Source organism: Channa argus, chromosome 12 (assembly GCF_033026475.1).
Source record: "Channa argus isolate prfri chromosome 12, Channa argus male v1.0, whole genome shotgun sequence".
In the NCBI taxonomy this organism is placed as follows: domain Eukaryota; kingdom Metazoa; phylum Chordata; class Actinopteri; order Anabantiformes; family Channidae; genus Channa; species Channa argus.
The window spans coordinates 11,055,374-11,077,556 of record NC_090208.1 but is presented as its reverse complement, the minus strand read 5'-3'; the positions used below and the strand labels follow the sequence as shown (position 1 = coordinate 11,077,556).

Genomic DNA, 22,183 nt, shown 5'->3' with positions numbered 1-22,183 from the left:
CGCCATCAGAGCCTTGTCACTTCGAGTCTACTTCCCTCCCTCCATCTTCCCTTCTCGGCTGTCCCCGTGGTCACAGTCAAGACTCATCTTTCTGCTGATGTCCCTTCTGCGGGGTACGCAGTTGCCAGCCCCAGCAATCTGAAAGGGCCTGCCGTGGCCTCGAGGCACAGGAAGCGGGTACATGTAAGTGCCTCAACACAGATCTGTTAAGAAATTTTCAAAAGGCCAAATTTCTAAATGATTGCATGCTAATCCCTCACCAAAATCTATATGAACACACATCACTGCAAACACTAAAACAGTGCAATCCTTTACTGCCCCCCCCCTCCACGCCTATTTTTTTGTTGTTGTTCTAATTAATACGCCACGTCTTGGGCACACTCGAGGTAATTAACATTGTTTTTTTCCAGCAACACACAGCAGATGGTGATTGAAAATAGAGGGATGAGTCGCTCAATCAACCACCATTTGTCTGTAGCCATTAATTATCTAGCGAAGAATACATTCAGTCCCCAAAGTTGATAGTTTGGGGGAAAGAAGAATACTGTCCTTCTGTTCCTCATTACTCTTTAACAGCAAAAACTGCTGAAACTAGAATGCCGGATAGGGAGATTGCGATTTTAATAGTGCTGTCATTATCTTCTCCCATAAGGTGGCATACGATAGAAGGCTTGTGGGGAGGAAAAAAGAAAAAAAACAGCGCTAACAAAGAGGCGGTTCAATAAATGGAAGCCCACACATCTAGTGGTTCATTATGCTCTGATTCATCAAAAAGCACTTTCAGAGATGATAGGGACATGATGCACAGTTCCATTCAAGATGATTGGTCCAGAAACTGCCCCAGGAATTGTTTCTTTCTCCCTACGAACAAATGAGAGCCATCGGGTCATGTGACCACTGCAAGAAAACACCACAGGTCATGTGACTTAACCAATCATTCTCATTTTATACACACAGTCTGATCGAAAGATCTGGAATAACAGCATCGTGCCTGCAGCTATGGCGGTCATGATACGATGATGCTTCATGATTTGGAAGTCTTGTCTGTTCCACTCTCAACTTCTGCCTGCCAACAAATTAGTGGGACACATTCAGCTTATAGGATTTCCTCTAAAAATAATAAATACACGCGAGGAAAGAGGGCAAGATGGAGCTAAGACTCAACAACATCACGTTTTATAATATTTTGTCATCTTCAGCGACTCCCTAATCCTGAGGCTTTGGTGCACAGTGATCTTGTTTATATCCTCTGCGCCAGGCTTGTAGACTGAGACAATCAGAGTCACCTTACTTTAATTATTGCGATACAATCAGAGATAAATGTTGCTTCAGTGTCAGTATTGATACCGAAGGGAAGTCAATACTCTTGATAAATCTTGTTCTATGCTGAAAAAAAAAAGACTTCTTTATAGCAAACTACTGGTAGGATTGCTCATGTTCCAGCCCAAAGGCTTTAATTAATTAGTCTAATCTTATTAGCTAATCTTATTTTTTGGACAAAGTGAGCCGATTGCTTGATACTAAGGTAGGCAGGGCAAAAAAAAACTAAACAAAAACTACAGTAGCAGGATGATATCCCCACAAAAGAGCTGCGAGAAATTTTGCAGGGTATCATTTTCGAGTTGCTCTCCGCTGCTTGGCCACCAAAACGCAAACCATTTACAATTTTTTTTTTTTTTGTTGCATTGCTGGAAACAAAAGGCTGAACGGTTTGTGCCATTTTCAGGATTTCAACAGCATCTGACATAGCATCCTAGGTGCCAAATAAAATACAGAGCTACACAACTCAGTGTTTGTCCCACAGAGAGCCAGGCCCCATCAAACCCCATTATCTCCAAGGCCAGCACTTACTTCCAACTGGAGTAGAGATAGCTGCTTATCTACTGGTTAATAATAAAAAAGACACATAACAGATAAAAAAAGCCATCCTATCGTGATGGAAAGAGAGAGGTGGGAGGTGTGTGTGGGGGAGGGGGGGGAGCCGACAGTGAGCAAAGAGATTTCCAGGGATGGTTTCATTCTGTGGAAAGGGCAAGCAGAAGGAGACCTCCCGCTGTAATGCGGCAGCCAAGCCGAAATGAAAGCCAGCCGCTCTCTTCTCCGGGGCTAAACAGCGGCCTTAATAAAAAACACAATCAGACCCCCAACCTTAAAGTTTAATGCACAGTCTTCCCATATTTCTCTTTGTGCCAGTTAAAAAAAAAAAAAAAAAAAAAAAAAAGACACAGTGAAAGTTCCAGCGTGCAGCTCTGAGGCTAAAATGTGTGTGTGTGTGTGTGTGTGTGTGTGTGTGTGTGTGTGTGTGTGTGTGTCTGTGTGTGTGATGGTCATAATGAAGGCCCATTGAATATCAAGCACACCATCAACTCACTACAGCCCTCCATCGTGTTAATGAAATTGTTCCCCCCAACTTTTTAATTAACTTGCAGACTCATGGTGTGGAGTCAAGTTGTGGACACAGACAAAGACTACAGCGTTCTCTCCCAGGTGATATGAATATCAAAGAGGGAAGTTGCTCTGAATAAAGCAAGTTTCTTTATTAGGGGAAAAACTTCAGAGGGAGACAGATGTGCTGAGGATCGGCTTGTGTCATTCCACCTGCGCCAGTCAGCTTTGATTCCACACTTTGATATACTGTGTGAGCCCAGGTGGGAGGGAATGGAATTTTACCGTGAATCCACATTTACAACATGCATTGTTTTTGTAGCTTTTGAATCTTCCGTTTAAAAACCTTCAAGGATGCCTCCTTGATAGTAATCAGAGTGAGCACAAATCATAATCGCTCCCCAGCGCTGAGTGAAAGTGATACAAGTGTTCCTGATGAAGGGACATTCATCACAGGGAAAGGAAGATAATAGGGAAGCCATTGAAAGAAAAGAAAGCTTTTGTTATTTTCTTTTTTAAACACATTTCCCTTTATTGGCATGGTGAGGCTGATGAGAATTGCACATAAAAAATAAAATTCACAAGAAAGTCGTACAATAGGTAGAACCACAAAGGCATTGGTAAGGACTTGGCAGAAGGCAACGTGGATAGGACATAAACGGGTAACAACCCACAACGACCAGACCCCCCCTCCCCTCCCCCAAAACACACGTACACACATACACGTCCAGAAACACACACACACACCTGCCTATGGTCACAAACAAACACACATTCGCTTGTACACATATTGTCCTTCCAAAAGAAACATGATTACCCAACAAACGTTTAAGCAGTGGTAAAGTCCTCAGTAGGTCACATCGTTAAAAAGTCTGCCACAGTTGAAATTTGAACCATAAGGTGTTATAATATATTGCTAGTCTAAGCAATTTACAAAGCTTTTTTTTTTATTATTATTATTACAATGATTAAAGCCACATCTATCAAATGGGACACAACACCATTACCCAAACGCTATACAGACAGCAAAAAAAAAAGTAAAGCAATGACTTAAAACACAGGTAAAGGGTTTTTTTTTTTTAATCCTTCCCTCAACCAATTTTTGTCTCATTGCATCATTAAAATTAGCCATTTCTTGTCTCCATAGTCAAATTCCATAAAAGAAAGCCTGTGATCAGCAAAGCTTTCATACAAAAGATTTTCCCTTCCTGTGATGGAAGCTGGTTCTCTCATTACTTGGCTCGCACTAGAAACGGGATATTAATTGAACCAGAAACCGCAAGGTTACCTTTTATGTCACGTTGACTGTGACGGACCGAGTGTGTGTGTGTGTTGGGGGGGGTTATGGTGATGATGGAAAGTGGTGCGGCATGCGATACATTGTTGAGTAGTTTCCTCTAGGCTTATAGAACGTCATTTAAAATCTGCCAGGTAAGACAGCTGAGAGGCAGATATTCAAAGCGGTGCACACTGTACCGACTGCCATCCTGCAATAGCCATGCACTACACAGCAAACAGCTTCAACTCGACACATTTTACACACAGAGTGGAGTTAAGAGTCAGTCACGTTTGCACAGATGTCACAAGGTAATGCGTGCATTACAATCACATACAATCAATTACATCTTAAAGGGAACAGCAGGAGGGGGTGGGGGGGGGGGTGGGCATTCAAGTGTTTACCGCACAAGGTAATGTCATGGTGATGGGATGCCAAGATACTGTAATGGAGTCTTCCTGGCTACTAGCGACTGGGTAATGGGTCAAGTCCAAAAATTACACAACAATAGGAGCTAAAATACAACTCTGAAAAATAATTTATTGCTTTTTATATAGTTTTTTTTCTTTCATTTATATTATTATCATATTATTAATCATCTTGTAATTATTGTGAATATTAGTAGTATCAGCATTGTGTGTGTGTGTATATATATATATATATATATATATATATATACACACACACACACACAAACACATACTGTATTTTGTACATCAAATACAAGATCGTTAAAAAATTCAGGAAAAGGAAATTGTAAACTTTTGTTTGGCATTCACATAATCAAGCGTGAGTGGAGCAATGACAAGAGTTAACAGTTGTACAAACAAACATACAAAGGAAAAAAAAGAATCCAGCAAAATCATTTTATTGCTTCATGTTCTGCTTCGGTGTGGAAAGAAAACCCAGCGACACGCTGCAGATCAGACTGATAGTGGCGACAGAAATCACTAAAATGATGAGGAGCTAAGTACTGGAGTGATTAGCTGAATCTTTTGATTGTTTCGGAAAGGCATAGAAGGTAACATTATCCCCACCAAACCATTTATTGAACACCCTGTCTAGTGATTGCAAGTTAAATAACACAAGTCGAAGGACAACATAGATAGCAAATAGATTTTATGAGGTACGCCATGTGGAAATGGAACCCATAAATTTCTCTAAAGGAAATATTAAAATAAATAGATAAATATGCGTTTGAGCTGATTAAAAACATTGGAACGCAGTGTTTCTTTCTCAGTGAAGGTGATCAAAACAACAACCAAAGCAATAAAATCAAACCAAGTGTATATAAGGCAGTCTGACACAACATGCAACAAATCTTCCCTTCATCAGAGCAATAACGTTAAGGTTTTGCAGTATTTGTTCAAACTCCTTGACAGAAGTGCCATTGTGGATGACGTAACAACCGTTTCATACGGATGGGTGTTTCTATTATTTAGTCCATCCCCTTTATATCAATGAGGTTTGGCTGAATGAAAGAAACACCTCTTTTATGCATTAGAGCTCAACAGCAGTATCTTTTTATACAAAGGGGGGGCAGGACTGTTGTATTACGCTGCATTTGTTTTAAGATGTAGCTAACAAGCTGACAACAGAGTGTATATATACTATATACACACACACGCACATACTGATTGCTTCAGAAATAATTCATAAAAATGGGGCATCTTTTTTTTTTTCCACAATCATGAAAAACACATTAAAAACTCATTTTACACTGGTTGTATAAGCAAAAACACTGCTTGAGAAACTTTACAAACAGAGAAAACTATACATGGTTGTTTTTTTACGCAACAAAATAACTTAAAAAAAGGACATTTGTTCACATGCTCCCTCAAAATGAGCACATCTTTTTTTAGTTTGTACAATCATGTCATGTCATGTCTTCTAAACATTGTGTAGGTGTACAATATGTTTTACAGTGTTGTAATTACTACAGGATCGACATTCTGAATTAAGAAATTTCCTCCTCACTTTTAAAAAAAAGGCTGCGTTTTACAGTGCATAGCTGTAACAAATAAAGAACTTTATCAGATATGTACATAAAGTAAAAATATTCCTTTTTATAGTATTTGTAAATACACGACTACATTTCTCCTTAAAATGTAGACAACAATGTTACCTCCAAGGTACAATTCCCTATACTCTTGTTTGTAATGTAACACCGGATCCAAAACACCAGATTCAAAAAGAGAAGGAGCCAAAGAAAACACATCAGGCCGAACGAGCTGCATGTTTTCACCCTCCAAAAGAATTGCGGGTATTGTAGTGCTTCTAGAAAGGAAAAACAAAAGAACCAAAAAAAACAAAAATCAACTTTTCTTTTCTTCTTTCACTCGTGGTTGTACAGCAGTAGAGTGCACCAAACCTGTGCATCAGGTTAATGAGGGTTCACTGGCTTTCCCAGAATGTCTCTTCCCAGCTCTTCAGCAGCTATGTTCATGTAAACTTTGTTTTTGATATATTCATTTATATTGATATAGGTCTATAGACTTCTTACTCTTATATACTCTATAACTTGGAGTGTAAAACTTCTGGTAGTCTCGTCGTCAAAGGAGCGAGAAACAACAGTGAGGTATCAGAAGTCCCTCTTTTGTGACAGAAAGCAGGTGCCACTGAACTGGTTACCTTCTCAGGCTGCACTGGGCCTCCCTCAGCAAGCTGTCAAAATCCATAGAGTCATACTTGCTTTTTGTGGAGGCTGGATCAAAATCGTCCGAATGGGAGTCTGAAAGAAAGAAAAATAAAATAAATAAATCATACAAAATCCCAAGTAACATACTGCAAAGGCTCGACAATAAATCCAGGATAATGCACGTCCCACACTGTGTCCTGAGTCAGTTTTGTACATAACGGAAAGAATTCACATGGTTAAAAAGACTATTTTCTCCTGATCAAGGTGATAATACAGTAGTAGCAGGGTGTCTTATCTATTAAAGACACATCACAAATGGGGCCCCCAAAGGGCCCAGCAGCACAGTCCGAGAGCTTTGAGAAATGGGAATAAACACGGCAGCTAGGAGACGTCGCCTGTGATCTAATGCAAAGGCCGAGGGCTGGATTGTGTCACATTGCGCATCTTGAGCGATGACAAAATGCCTCCATGCTCTGCTTAAAACTAATGTACAGTGTGTCTGGAAACTAAAAAGCAAAAACAAAAAAACAGGCAGAAGAAGGAGTGGGAACCTACAAGATTGAGAAGAAAAGGAGACGGATGGACACTGCTTTATTATAAGCTTCTCCCTTTCTCTCAATCTCTTTATCCCGTGCTATCAGTATGGGGACGACCAAAATAGCTTGTTCCTTACAAAGAGGCGGTCGAATGAAGGCCTTTCCATTTCAGTAGACTGATTAGTCAATCTCGGCATAATGTCTTTCCTCAAGGCTTTAGGATTAGCAACTGTTTCTCTGTGTGTCAAATTCTCATCACGTCCGTTGGTTGATGGCTCCAAGCATGTGCTTTGAAACTATATAGTGACTGCGTCACTTATTGAGAAAAGTGCCTTTTCTCTCAGGCAATGTGCTGAGCCTCCAGCCCTGCACTTGGTCAGAGCAAAACTGGCCGCAGATGCAACAGTCAGTATCTAGTATAGATAGAGGAATACTCATTTCAATATGGAGCCTCAGTTAAAAGAGAAGAGAACGTGCCTTTTTCTTTTCCTTCACATGTCCAAAGTGGGGCATCATGCCAGAGGAAGACGCCTTGATTTTACTGAAAGCTTAAATTATTTATCAAATGCATCATTCAGATTTCAGCTGCACCCATATGACTGCAGATCTGTGAGATGTATGTATCTCACCAGTATGTCTTAAGATAAAGTCGACCTACCTACAGTAGGTGGCTCCACCCACTATGTAAATGACCGGCCCCTACGTGTCACATCTGGCAACAGCCGGAGCATCACTCTGAAAGAAGGAGAGACTATCCACCCAACTGCCTTTTCCTTTCCGCCTCATCTCATCTTCTTCTACCATTTGTTTCTCCTTGAAATTTCATCACCCTTTTTTCCTTTTCACGTGAAGCGATTCCCACAACCACACATAAACAGTACAGCGCAGTGTATCCAGCACAGTTTGCACAAAGATGCACCCGTGCGTTTTTGTGCTACCTTTCTCCCTAATGTCTCGCTTTTCATCTCAACAAAGCATAAACAAGCATGCCGCGTCCATATGAGTAATGGAGTTTGCATGGTTTTCCTGATGATACAACCAACAGGGAGGAACCAGAGCTCTATTCTCAGCAAGTTCCCAGATTGACCTCTGAACGTTGCCCTTTTGAGTCACAAATGCCTCGTGGACACATTCAAGAATTGTTACCAGCACAAAGATGGTCTGGAAGCACCGTTCAGCCTTCCGCTTTCCCTCTTTTCTTCCCCCTTGTCTTTTCACTGACAGTCCTCCCAGCTACGCAAATATACTGCATGACTGCAGGGGGCTGATGGAGACAACAACAAAGCTGCACTTACCCAAGTCTGTGTAATGTGATTTGCAGAACTGCTTTTGTCCGCCAAAGCACAGCTCGAACTGAGGCTCGTTTGACCTGCGTAAGGTGTGTCCGTTCTCAAGGGCGGCAAAGGCGTCACAAGTGTAGCGGTACGTGATGAAGCCAAAATTGTCCCTGGTCAGGAATAGAAAATGATACGTCACTGTGTTGCTGTGGGGCAACAATAACTGAACAGGGGGGCATTGTCTTAGATGAAGATCACGCTATTTATATGCAAAAGAGAATCAATAAAAGTGTATCTTTGGGCCTAGAGGTGGATGAATGAGGAGACGCTCTAAGACTGCGAAAGCTCCGCATTTGCTCCAAGTTCAACACTTACAGTATTAGATTTTTTGCCGCAACCAAGTACAGCATGACATTTGTATCTGTTACAGTCTGTAATGCGTCGTCTCTACTCCCAGGCCACCATATGCTGATTAGCCACAACATTAAGACCAGAACACTCTCTGGACTACGACACCACAGCCCTGTGTCCTGACGCCTGTCGAGCAAATACTCTTCAGATAAAATATATAATGCTGTTACTGTAGCTTATCTGCTGGATTGGACCAGACAGACTACTCTTCGGTCCCCATGCACTTCAGTGAGCCCTAGGTGCCCCTGCATACAGTAGTGGGGACGCGCCGCTAGACGCTTCGAGACATCCCTTCACCATAACATTGTTGTCAGAGTCAGATCTTTACACATTTTCCTCTGCTTCCAACGTCATTTTTTAAGAACTGCTCGACAGGCTCCTTTGTAATGACATATTTTTGATGATTTTATTGTTGTGGCTGTTTAGGAACACACACACGTGCAGAGAAAGTCCTGGGGGGCCTTACCCATCGTCCCTCAAGTTCACCGCACATTCTTCAATTTCCCCAAAGACTTCAAAGCGGCGCTTCAACTCCGTCCGGGTGCAGTCGGACCTCAGGCGACCCACGTACACCACCCGTCTCTCCTCCTGCTCGTTAAAGAGGAAAGACAGAGGAGAGGAAGGAGATTAAAAAGGGGGAGTCGGTTTTCCTTTCCTCCCCTTGACCGACCCCTAATGAATTGGTCTTGATCACTCCTGTGGATACTGACTTTAGGCCCCTGTTTTGTCCCTCCTTTCTGTCTGTCTGTTGTGTTCCTCTGTGATTGGTTCAACTCGCTTCCTCTTATCTGATAGCGTTGCTGTTTGGAAGCGCTTTCAATCTGCCTTGGCACCACAATTCCTCCCTCTCTCTGCAACTCATCAACCAGAGGCAGAATGATTTTTATCAAATGATGCCACGTCTTAAGTTTTCCTCTTCTTTCATGAAGTCTAAAAATAAAGCTGTGTGTGTGGTGGGGGTGGGGGGGGGTGGGGGTTACTCAGCCAGAAAAGCCTGTTTCTTACCAACTACCGAGTCAAACTTGCAACACAGGACAATGGAAACTGAGAGGTCTGTTAATATTGTGAGGATATTCATATCCAAGAGAGAGGGAGTATTACACAGCAACTAGACATGAGCCACGGGGCAAAAAAACATGGGTTTCCTTGAACCTCAGAGGACATGGGGGTCAAAGCGGAATAATTTAGCAACAAACTGCACCAGGCTGCAATTATAGCTTTTGAGTAGTTTAATTGCATCTGCTAATCATATAATACAGCGCAAGCCTGCGGCTATAGTGTATCAGTGGTATTATTTATTTATTCATTCATTTACTTGCCATTATGTGGGTAAGCCCACCGAGGCCCACTGAAACTTCAAATGCTGTCTTGAGGATAGCAGTAGTATATGTAAATCAAATGCCTGGCGCTAAACTCAAAGTTCACCTTTGCCCCGTTTGACTTGTACAGAGAAGCAGAGAAAAATACAAATTAACTACTGATTACTGTTTTTTTTATGCTTCTTCCCACTTTCCTTAATGCTCACATACGGCTCAAAACAAAGCAAGAAAAGTATTTGCTGAATTAGTAGTTTAGTTGCTGACAACTGATATATATAAGCGGTCTTTTCTTGATGGCACCCTGAGGGCTGACTGTGTGTGTGCGCGTGTGTGTGTGTGTGTGTGGGTGGGTGGTGAGTGAGACGGAGAATGAGGAATAAACAGAACAAGAGAGACAGACAGACACAAGGCTTTCACCACCCTGGCCTCCCAAACCTCGTTTGACAGGTTGAGCTTTACTGCTCGTAATTGTTTGTCTCTTCGTCTCTAAAAAACGTATGCATGCCAAGCCGCGTTTGCATTAGCGCATCATTTAATGTGTGCTTTATCACCGGGTGGTAGTAGTGTTACCCTGCTGGAAAAGTGAGCAATTTCACACCGAGACAAGGAGAGCGAAGATATGGGAGAAATGTGATATTCACTGCATCAGCCTGAATTTTGAAAGGGAGACAGAAAAAGCCAAAGAGCTCAACAGAATCAGTGGCCGTTTCCTATTTTGCCCTTTTCCTCGTCTTGCCCTCCTAGTTTCTGTTTTCCACTATTTTAACATTTTACCCCTGTGGTGTGATTAATAAGAGTCGACAGTGTTTCCAGACGACAAAGCCGTTAAAAATACACAACCCGGAGATAAAGAGGAAGAGCCTGTCGCCTGAATCATTCAGGAACTCACTTTGTATGTATTCTTTCAGTAGCGAGACACTGTGGCACATGGCACTGGGCTTGAGGCTGTGTCATTCTAAGTAATGTGTGTGTGCGCGTGTGTGTAGAGACTTGCATGTATTTGCAGAAATTTGTACACGTGCCACAGCAGTGATTGCATGTGGTCTTTTATCAGCTGCAGCCGGAAAGACAGAGTCAAGCACACGAAAAGAAAAAAAAGAAACAGGGCGATGGAGGAAATGAAATGGCAGTTGTGTCAGCTCACTCACTATTGCCTTCTGCTTTTGCCTCTCTCTCTGCTCGGCCCTTTCAAACTCCCGCTTCTCGTAGTCCTGGCGGTACTCCTCCCTCTTCAGCCTCTCGTGCTGGTACTCTTCATAGCTGTCATACCTGTGGAAGATAAAATGCGTATGACACGCTGTCGCCGCTCGTCCTCTAAATTCACCCTTCCTGTTGATTCTTATGAAGATCACTTTGCAGTATTCACTGAGGAGCGGTCCGATGTTTTCTCACCACTGCTGGTTGAGAAGCGGGAAAGCAAATGGACACGTTAATAAGATGCCTCTTCGCCATCACTATGATTACAGAGCCCGAAGGATAGGCCCGCGGGAGCGCCGGCGAACAGCGCGGTCGGGGTGCCAGGCAGCTGCAACTGTCAGCACAACTTCACATGTCATTACTTTCTGCTTAGTTAGGGCTTCATCTAGAAGGAAAGTGCAACTTTCTCCCCCACCCCACGCTAGCACATGATGTGTCTGTTAAGTTTTGGACTGATGAGCGACTCTCAGGCTTGTCGGGTGTCATTAGGCACGTGGGTGCCAAATCAGCTTCGAGGGCTGAGATGGTGTCAGTCTCCCTTTTGCTCTCTTTACGCACTGTGCCAGTACTTTTCTGCATATGAAATGGTCCCCACTGCAGTGGCTCATAGAAAACTACACAGGCACTAAGTTGAATAAGCATCATTATGCAGCTGGGAGTGTCAAGTTAGAAGTGAAGTACGAGTGTGCATAAGTATGATTTGGGAGTCTCTTATCACTAGACTAATAAAAGATGATCAATTAAACATATTTGCCCTCAATGTTTGTCACTGGGTCCCCATGTGAATGGGACAGGCTGCAAAGATCCTTCAGTCTTGATGTGAAAAGGGAATTAGAGAGAAATCTGAGCGGCAACAGAGAAAATTTCAGTTCACCAAGGTTTTTTGGCTTTTCTTTCTGTCTCTCTTCACCACGAGGTCTTCTGAATTTTACTAGACGACTGCTACGTTTGAACATATCCTAACCCAAAGTATGAAATTAGACAAAATCAATAACACATTTTATCAATCAAAGGTTGAATATTTTATTTAAAAGAATCACCTCGGCCTGCAGCAGAGAGGAGATCGAGACTGAGTGTGGGGGCCCTTGTGTGTCCTGGAACGAAAAGTGCTTGAATCTGTGTTGTGACGAGACCTGAGGGAAAAGCAGAAAATGTTAAATATACACACATCGCCTTACACCTAGGAACATTTTTTAATATCAGACATGAAAACACGCACGCACACACACACACACACACACACACACACAACACACACTCTTGAGTGCTGCAAACTACTTATGACACATTGCTTAATTTGTTCTTGGGTTTGGGAACCAAATGAACTTCTTTGATATTTGCAAGACCCATTAAGATATTAGAAACTAGGTTAATTCCAGATAAAAGCATTCTGTATTCTCCTATCCTTGTCCCAATGTAACCCAGAGCCACGAGAAAATGTGCATGGTTTTCTACAGAACTTTTCACACACCTGAGCTACCATATAAATGCACCCCTATCTATGTTGCATGAGAAAATGGTCAATACTATAGGTCCTAGTGGTTTGACTGTAGCGCCAATACCACTGCACTCCTCAAGACTAATGCCTAATTACTGCAGCGCTGCTGAAAGAGAAGGGCTGAATAATGGAAGGAGAGACGTTTGGGAAGCTCAGTGAAGCAAAGAAACGCTAGTATGGCAGGACTGAGGATGTTTCACTGTGAAAATTTAAAAACACAGGAGGAATTTTTGAGTTATTCTGCTGAAATTCTACTTATCTTTCCTCACATAAAAAATATATATACATACCATATCCTCTTGTTCTGTTTCGCTCAAAAACGCAATCCCTATCCAGTATTTTTCAGAAAGCTTGTCAGTGTCTTGCGCAAATGCCTTGGGACTATTAGTCTATAATTTGTGAGCAAGTTGATGTAGTGCAAAGAACAAGGACCTGAACAGAATGAAGTAATTCTATTGGCTCCGTGGAGTAAACTGACCTTTAAGTAATCAGGCAAACAAACTGAGTCACTGCGGTGAAGGCACTCAATGAACTACTACTGACAAACTGAATTCACTCACTCAGTAAAGTTTGTTTGCCTGTTGTTCTACCAAGAAAAACAAAAAACTACAGAAACCCACTTGGCTCTGATCACAGGGAAACATGGGAAATGTAGTTTTCACACAGTGCCATGATGATAGGAGCCTCTTTTGAGAGGGGTTTTGAGACTACATTCCCACAGCCTGGATTTGGCTTTTATCTCTGGGGATGTAAAAAAGAAGGGCTTGCCACTCAGTAAAAACAACAGCTGCCGCTTAAAACAATAGCCCCAGCATCAAACGAAAAATGGGAACATGCAAGGGAGAGAGTGAGGAGGGGGGGTGAGTGTTGAGTGGAAGATACTCAATGAAACCTCCTGCTTAGAGATGAAAATCCAGACTGTTTAAAAGTCCAGTGCCTCTGGCACCTTTCATGTCCTGGGCTTTTTTCTTTTTGTTCATTGCACCATTCAACCAATCTTTTCCTGTATTGTCACATCACAGAAATGAAACCACCTGGTTTAATGGGCATAATTTGGTTAGCTTAACAACTGCAGATAATTCATTTACAATCCATTCCACATCTCTTTCACCTGCTTAATCTCTTTGTGCCAAAGACTTGCCAAATCTATTCTGCATTATTCCCGGTAAGGAAAAAGACTTGCAGGAGGTCAAGAAACCATGCTAAGAGTCTCCAGGGTCTATCCTGTCTGATATAAGTTCTGATGTCTGATCAGCCCTGTTTTACAGTCTTAAGCCAGACCCCCTGCCAGCTCCAAGCCCTGTTTAACTGCATAGGTGGGGAGCAGCCAAGGTTCAGCCAAAGGTGTGTGTGTGTGTGGGGGGGAGGGGGGGGGGGGGGGGGGGGGGGGGGTGAGAGAGACAGAGATAGAGAGAGAGAGTTGACTTACCAGGAAGAGGAACGTCTGTCAGGGGAACTGGAGAGGGAGCGCCTCCGGTAATGTGAGGAGGAGCTGCGGGAGCCAGAGTGGGAACGAGAACGGGACCGGGACCAGCTGCTGGTCCAGCAGAAAGGTCTGTTTGGTGAGAGGAGGAGAGAGGAGGGAGGGGAGACAGAGCCTCGTGAAGGGGAGCAGCTGGATGGTGGAGAACAGGAGGGAGAGCAAGGGGGGCAGTCAAAGAGTAGGTCCAGAGGGGTGCCCTCCCACGGATAGAAGAAGCGACTCTCACGGCCCTCACCCAGCTCTAGCTCATCATGGAAGGGCAGGAACCCTGGATGCAGGTAGCTGGAGCCAGGCAGCCTCTGGGTGTAGTAGACATCCTCTCCCTCCTCACGTGGTTGAGAGGCTGAAGCTTTGTTTGGTTTGCTGCCTGGTTCTTTCTCCTGGCCACCCTGACTATAGAGGGCTTGCAGTGGGTGGCCAAAGTGCTTGTTGAGTTCTGCTCTGATTTCCTGGTCGCACAGGAGCTTTCGGCTGGTGGTAGAAGGCTGTTGTTGGTCCCTGTCAGTAGTGATCTCTTGTGAGGGGATCTGGGCAGTTAGTGTTAGATTCTGCTCTCTTAACCCCTGGACCTGGACTGCTTCACCATCCACAGAGGTAAAATTCCGCTGCTTAGTTAAAGGACAAGATGAAGCTAATGATGGAGAGCAAGAAGACGAAGATGATGAGGATGGTGGCATGCCTGAGTCTTTACATTCGACATGCCTGTCCTCCAATGTGCCTGCAGTAGGCATGGGAGCAGCAGTGGCACCTGGGGTGTCCGTAATTGATGCTGCTGTAGTCATGGTAACAGTGGCTTTGCCGACATCCTTCTTAGTGCTAGCAGACGCTTGGCAATAGTCATGGTCACTGTAGCTACGTGGCGCTACCCGCTTATTGTTGCTAGTGCTGCGATGCTCCTCAAGGCTGCCCCCCACTGTGTGTTGGGTGAAGTAAGGGAGGGCAGAAGACGCTTTGCTCAGCTGGGCATAAAGCTCAGTCTGTTCGGGTCCCTTCCTGGTGGAGCCCCCGCCTGAGGCACCTGGAGCCAGGGCCAGAGCGCCGGGGCCCAACTCGCCCAGCCTGGCTCTTTTGCATGCCAAGGCTGAGGAGGAACATGAAGACAACTTGGTTTTGAGCGGCGATGCTTTGAAAGGATTCTCTTGACTGGCTTTGTGTGGGGGCGTGGTAGGTGGTGTCAGACCTGCAGAGAGATGAAGAGGCAGAGGTTGGTGGAGGGGTGGCAGCAGTAAAATGAAAATGAGAGTCATAATGCAAACCACCCCAAATAGCCCCCTTTCCCTCCGCCCCTCACTCATCTATAAATTCCAAGTCAGTTTATGGACAGTGGACACAGATACATGCCTGATTAAAATATTCACTTTCACGTGGCCTAATCCTGATCTCTATTTTATTGCAATCTTGGCAGATTAATGTAATGCTTGGTGTAACTTAATACGGTGGTGTTGTAATATGGATGAGTTGCCATCCCCTTCCACTGTGACCTTGGCCAGATCCCTTTTCATGAAAAAAACATAACACAAAGCCTTGTAGAGGACAAGTGTAATGCATCTGTTGGAAAAAAAAAAATGAGAGTACATGTATCATATCTCTGCCTGTCTCACACAAATGTCTACACTGGACAGCAGCCAACTGATCTGAATAATAAAGCCAAAGACCTATTTTACTGGCCTGAAAGAACAATCACTGACACAATGTCTTGCACGCTTTAACAGGACCCATCTCCGTTTTTCTGTCAAACCATGTAGAAAGAAATATCGCTGCTCCTAATGTACACGCTGGCATGCTGGCGATAGTGCTAAGGCGAGGTGTCTGCTATGTCATGGAAGCACAGGAAGTACTACCAAATGGGTTGTCATTCTTCTCACATGTCATGTCCCGACCGCTTGCACCCCACCCCAGCCCACCCCCAAACTCCAAAATCTCTTCCCCCACCTCCTAAAGATTTACAACCAGACAGATGGCAGTTATATGGGAAGTCCTGAGATGAGCCCACTTTATAGCATTGTTAATGCACTCACACAAACAGCCGCCACCATTACTCTCATTCTCTTTCCTCCTCTGCTTCAGTCTTTTATTTTCCCCTTCTTCTCTCTTCCTGTCTTGTCATCTTCCCTGGATCAATCTCTTATTTCTCACTTTCAGTCTCTCGGCATCTTTTCCGGTTTATGTCTCGAACAGAACAAACGAGCCCACACACACACACACACACACACACACACACACTTGTCACTAGCAGACTCTCACTGGAGTCAGACTAAGGCACTTTGAAACACCTACGCTCTCCCCTCTTCTTTGCCTTTCTTATAATGCACATCATTCTTCCCTTGCTGGTGAATTGCACCAAATGACAGCTATTAGTATCAAATCCAGTGTTCGAGTATGCACCGGCAAGACAGCTTGGCAAAGAGAGCATTAGAGCCCAATACATAAATATGCAAGTTGCTGAAACCACTTGCTGTGTTTGGAATTCCAGATCCAATGGCTTATCGTCCTACTTAGTATCTGCATGTGTCAGTAAGTAGGACTGCAAGGCCCCTGTCCTCCTTCCCTTTTCTCTTCTCGAACCCTATAGCGATATAGACATATACATGCATTTTGCCAATGAAATGAGCTATGAAAAGGAGAAGACATAGAGTGAGGGGGAGGGGGGGGGGGTGCTCTACAATGCCTGAAGAACTTCTGTTACACCAATGAAGCGCCATCTGTCCAAAACAATGTGTGCGTGGGGTCATAAACTAGGAGCCATTAGCGATGCTGCTGAAATAAATCAGAATTAGATAAATATGTGCCTCTCAGTCAAACTTGCTAGTGATGGATGAACCACGGGCACAGACACCAATCATGTAGTCACTGGAGAGAAAACGATGAAGCAAGCGAGACGAGCAGAAAGCAAAAGGAGGGTTTTATAATCTTTTTTTTTTTTTTTTTACCCCCGTCCGGTTGTAAATTGCGAGGAGACCTCAGAGCAAATAACAACTCCAGGCTTAAAGAGTTGATCCGCCGGTAAGCCATGCAAACAGCAACACACAGACCACCCCAGTGTCATGAGATACAGTAATTAAAAAACAACACTGCAGCACAGGCTAAATCTATTAGCTTGGCAGAGATTAGGCTCGAACAGTCAGATCCCAGGAGGTCTCCCCACCTGTTGTAGCTTTACTGCACCGGTATCAAAATGGCATCAAAAACATGCAGCCAGCAGTCCAAAAGTTGCTTTCACTTTAGCACTGAACATTATTTGGCTCGGTACAAGATGTGCCACTATGTTCCACCGATAATATGATGTATCTTTCTAGGAAATAGTTACAACTACTACAACCCATCATAAAGGCATAAAGTAAAATGTTATTGGCAACAGTTCATAGAAAGTTCTATCAGTGAGCTGTGTCTCTGCCCTGAAGGGGGAGGACTGAACCGCCCTCTTGGGTAACTTCAATTATCTTTAACACCAGAATAATCTCTATTGTAGAGGAATGTTACTGTAATTCTGCAAAGGACACGTAACTCCGAACCTAAAAGCTTTTTTTTCCCCTCCGCTTACCGGGATCTATATCCATCTGTGTCATACAGCACAAGACTCAAAAACTAATCCCTAAGTAGGAAAGGGGCTCAGTAACCTGGAGCTTTCCGGACTAATGACTTTCCTGCTAATATTCAATCCTAAACTGGCACATTACGCCAAAGTCAGGTGAAGGGCTTTTATTTGACCGTGCTTGTAAAAATGAGTGCGGTGGAACAGAACGGACACCCAGGTTTGGCCAGAGGTTAACATATTTGTCCACGTGTAGAAAAACACAAAGAAATATTAACAGTGTTTGACTGCCCTAGACATTAAGCAGCTCTGCTCTTTCCCTGTCTCGGGTCTCAGCTACAGTCCCCTTTGATCCTGAAAGCTTATCTACAGAAAAGGGTTAAACAGCACTTTGACCGAGGTCAGAAGGACATAGGGTGACCTCTTGGGGACTGATGTTCATTCCCCACAACAGCTAATTAGAAGCTGGAGGGGACATGCATGAGTTATGTATGAGGACAATTTCCCCTGCTGGTAAATGAATACCCAAAAGTAGCCAGTGCAATATCACACACTGTAAGAGGCTAAAGGGCGGCCATTTTGTTTTTGACTGTACATGATTTATCCAGGGCAGTAGGGAAGTAATTACTCACAATTTGAGCCGAAATTTACCCACATTTTCTACATTTTGGTCTTGTAATATATTTTTTGCCCATAGATTTCATTTCATGTAGTTTGTCATAACCCAGTAACGCAAAAGAAGAATGTCAATACTGAAGCTTAAAAAAGCCTCACGCCGACTCCATTTGCAAAACAACATCCTTTGGAAACTAATTCTGAAGTCAGCTTATCTAATTAGGATTTAATGACTTAAAAAAAAAGGAAGACACATTTCACGCAGGTAAAACTGAATTACACCGCAATAGCAATTAAAACAGTAACACTGCCATTTCAATTTTCCTTTGATGTGTAAGCTGTCAGTCAGAGAACATTAGGATCTGATAGAAGATGTAGGAAAAGCACATTAACTCTTCTGTAACGCCGACGGGAGGCGGGGGAGGTAGGAAGGGGTTAGCTAATGATCCCCGAGAATGCTGGAAAGCTTGATCAATAGTCAGGCACATAAAACCGTTCTCCCCTGCCTTCACCTTGAACTTTGAACTGTGATGGAACTATCGAGATGTTGAAAAAGCCAGACTTAACCCATTACGAGCTAAAAGCAGGAGGAGGAAAATACTCGCTGACCGTAAATTATCGAAAAGTGTGCTCACCTGGGGTTCCAGCAATCTCCACACTTAATGTGCGTTCAATGGTTTTGTTCTCAAACGGTGATCCCTTGTAGTCACTGAAAGACAAAAAAGAAAACAAGTGCAAGGGGTCATTTTTCCGGCAAAATTAAGACTTTGAAAGCTTTTGTGATCTAAGAAATGGAAATGAGTCACAACAATGCCTCAACTTGGATTCTAGTCTACAACTTGCTTTGGCTTTGGCTTTTTTTTTCTGTAGTTTGTTGTTGCTTTTTTGCCTAGAATAATGTGGAAAAACTTCTCACACTTACTTTGGAGACTCTGGGGTCAAAGGAAGTGGCAAGGTGGTTGGTTTGGCTGCAGAACACAAAGGAGCATGGGTAATTATTGATCTATGTATAACACTCATGGCAGAAGAGAACAGGTCCACATTCTGCAACAATTAATCTCAAATTGGCTCATTAAATGCACTTATTACTACAAAAACACCCATCCCTGGTTAAAAAGATTTTCTATGGACACTACTGTACAAAACATAGGTTTTAAAATTGACCCCGTTTTAACAATTAATTCTCTTATAATAGATTGTTTTCTCTGTGAGGCAGGATGAAGTGATGGTACGTCTTTTACAGGTGTGTAGACACACACATACCTGGCTCAAGACAACAGATAGATTGAAATGGAATCAAGACAAAGAGAGACAATGCCACAAACAAGACACATGACAGTGGGTGAGCCCCTCCCTGGACAATTAAGTCATAATCACATGCACCAAAAGCAGAGAAGGAGGGGAAAAAAAGAAGGAAGAAAGGAGAGTCAAGGAAGCTTGTGCAGTTGCCCGAGGCTCTGGCCGACTTGTGCTCCGGCTAAGGGAACGTGGCTTTAGTAGCACGGCACTAGAGAGCAGCACCCGGGCTCTGAGTCTAAATGTTCATTTTCAGCACATTCAGCTCAATCAGCCAAAGATGGTTCAAGGGTCGACTTTATGAATACAAGACGGACAGTAGCAAGACAACGCTCACCGCTTTTCCCACCCGCTCCTTTCGTAGAAAAAATTGAACTTTACTCTATTCTAATTTAAAAGGATGCCTCTGGGACTAGCAAAAAGCATAGGCTAGCAGGCTGTTTGTTGCCATTGTGGCTCGTGCCCTCAGAATGACGGTTAGATTCGAATTAGAATAGGGGTTAGTTGTGAAGTCAAACTGGGAAGTGGTTAGAGCAGGAGAGGGAGAAGAGAGAGCAGAGATAAGGCCAGTGGGGGGGGATGCAGTCATGATTACCTAACAATGGGTGGCCCTGGTCGTCGGGGTGCTCGCTGAGTGCCTGTCTGTGTGGGTGCCCTTGCCCTTGTATGATGCAGGGAGGGGTGGGCTCTGCAATTCTAGTATCAGGGAGGAGTGGGCTTGGTGGGCCCTGTGAGAGCACCGCAGCGGGGATGCCCATGACATGGTCATCATCATCATCATCAACATCATCATCATCATCATCATCATCATGGCCAACATCCTCCCCATAGCCCCCATAGCTTGACCAACCCAGCTCTAGTCCAAAGCCCATGTCCACCCCTGAATCATGCTGGCTAACCCAGCTGTCCTGGTCTGAAGCGATAGGTGCCAACAGAGGCCCTGAGCCAGGCTCTTCTACCTGACCTACTCCCTGGTTTCTAAGCTCAGCAGTCCCTCTGAACTCCCCCTTCTCCACCTTTGCAACAGCCTGGGCTGGGCTCTTAAACGTCTTACCTGCTAATTTAGTCTGTATACTGGGAAAAGGGGCAATCTTAGGTGGGAGTAGGTGGGCCCGATATCGAGCAGGCCTCGGTTTGGAGGTGAGCAGCTGGCTAAGTAAGGGGTGACCGGGCTTCTCCTCCCTTTTTGCAATAGTCACTGTGACATGCCTATGTGATGCACGGCTGACACCACTACTGATTCTACGGCCTTGCTTGCCAAAGCCCTCACAAGCCTGAGTGGCGCCTGCAGCCTCTCGGCAATGCTCACAGCTGTGACTCACCTCTCGGGGAGGGAGGGAATAAGAATGCATATACCTAATAAACCTAGCGGCGGCCAGGCGGCCCACATTGCCTGGCGGCCTTCCTTCTTCACTGGGCGGCCCGTGCTCCAGTTTGGGTCGGGCATGGCCGCAGGTGGAGGTTCTGTGGCCGACAGGAATAGAAGCACCCTCTGACTCCTCAACCCTGTCATCATGAGAGCAACGCTGCCACTTCCCAGCCCCAACACCAGCCACACTACACTCGCCTGCAGCCCGGCTCTCACCTCGCTGGTGATGCTGCTGCGGCGGCAGCTGCTGCTGCTGTTGATGCTGAGATGGCACAGCTGACTTCTTCTTGGAGGTTGTGGAGGAAGAGGAAGAAGAGGTGGAGGAGAGGGAGGAGAACGAGGAGGTGGATGACGAGGATGGCGAAGAGGATGAGGAAGAGGCGCCGTGAGCCAGGCCGCTCTTGTCCCTGCTACTGGCACCACCCCACGTGCTCTTGGCTTCACTGGCTTTGGTGTGAAGCAGGATGTCATCAGTGGCCGTTAGGTATTTTAGCAGCTCGGTGCAAGGCCGTCTCACCGGCCGGTTCTGTTGGCTGGTGCCCCCTCTTGCTTTGCCATTCCAGGGGCTTTCCGTCTGAGCAACACAACAAAATAGAGGGAGAAAATTATTTAGTTAGCTTAAATTTAAAGTTGTCTAAAGTTGTCGCTGTTGGTGGAACAGTACATTTGTTCTAGTTGTCAGAAATGTTAAGCGCTTTATTTGGCACAAAAATAAAATCCGAACGAGATGCAGAGAGAAGCTAAAAGAGCAGCTCAGACAGCCTGTGGTTGCCCAACTGTCTGTGAGGCGATGGTGGGAGTGCAGTCCGCCCATCATCTTAATTGCACGGCCCTCCGAGCAACACAACGCCACACTGTATGTGCACCATGTCCTCCGGGAGTCCTCATTCGCTGCGTTCCAGAAATGGATGACTCAAAGGCACGGCATGAAAATAGACTGTGAGGAAGGTTGATGCACATGTGCAAACATAGAAATTTCCGTGTCTGTGTAGTGTTTGACACACAGTATGATCACAGACAGACGTTTTTGTACATTAAGCGGCAGAAAAAAAGCATAAAAAAAGCATAACGACGACACTTTCCCCCAAACAAGAGCAAATGAACGAGTGCTGTGGGCTGTATGTGACACTAAATATACGGCGTTATGATGAAACGGAAACAAATTACTGAAATCACAAACATCATTTATTTACTTTTAAAAACCTATGATACTTACACTGACTCGATTTAATCTTAATCAACTCCACCCCTTTATATTAAAAATAAAAACTCATGAGAGCCATCTAATGAGAGCATCAAGTCTGATATTTTGATCTTGTCATCTCAAGGCATCAATCTCGCTGTAAGAGCG

General features: G+C 44.2%; 1 protein-coding gene across 8 annotated transcripts in view; it reads right to left on the bottom strand.

The window, feature by feature from the left end:
* Window positions 1-2,883: 2,883 nt before the first annotated feature.
* Window positions 2,884-22,183, bottom strand: part of ppargc1a (peroxisome proliferator-activated receptor gamma, coactivator 1 alpha) — a 239,723-nt gene continuing 220,423 nt past the window's right edge. For 3 of the 8 annotated variants that reach the window (XM_067523572.1, XM_067523573.1, XM_067523574.1), the window contains exons 5-14: window positions 21,049-21,406; window positions 19,090-19,135; window positions 18,803-18,876; window positions 13,967-15,200; window positions 12,080-12,172; window positions 10,991-11,111; window positions 9,234-9,374; window positions 8,990-9,111; window positions 8,131-8,282; window positions 2,884-6,392 (exon numbers count right to left, since the gene is read on the bottom strand). In XM_067523572.1, the coding sequence (XP_067379673.1) occupies window positions 6,289-6,392; window positions 8,131-8,282; window positions 8,990-9,111; window positions 9,234-9,374; window positions 10,991-11,111; window positions 12,080-12,172; window positions 13,967-15,200; window positions 18,803-18,876; window positions 19,090-19,135; window positions 21,049-21,406 (2,445 nt within the window). In that variant the 3' untranslated portion in view covers window positions 2,884-6,288. Of the gene's footprint in view, window positions 6,393-8,130; window positions 8,283-8,989; window positions 9,112-9,233; window positions 9,375-10,990; window positions 11,112-12,079; window positions 12,173-13,966; window positions 15,201-18,802; window positions 18,877-19,089; window positions 19,136-20,058; window positions 21,407-22,183 lie in introns of all 8 variants that reach the window. The other 5 variants (XM_067523567.1, XM_067523570.1, XM_067523575.1 and 2 more) reach the window with 3 other exon arrangements.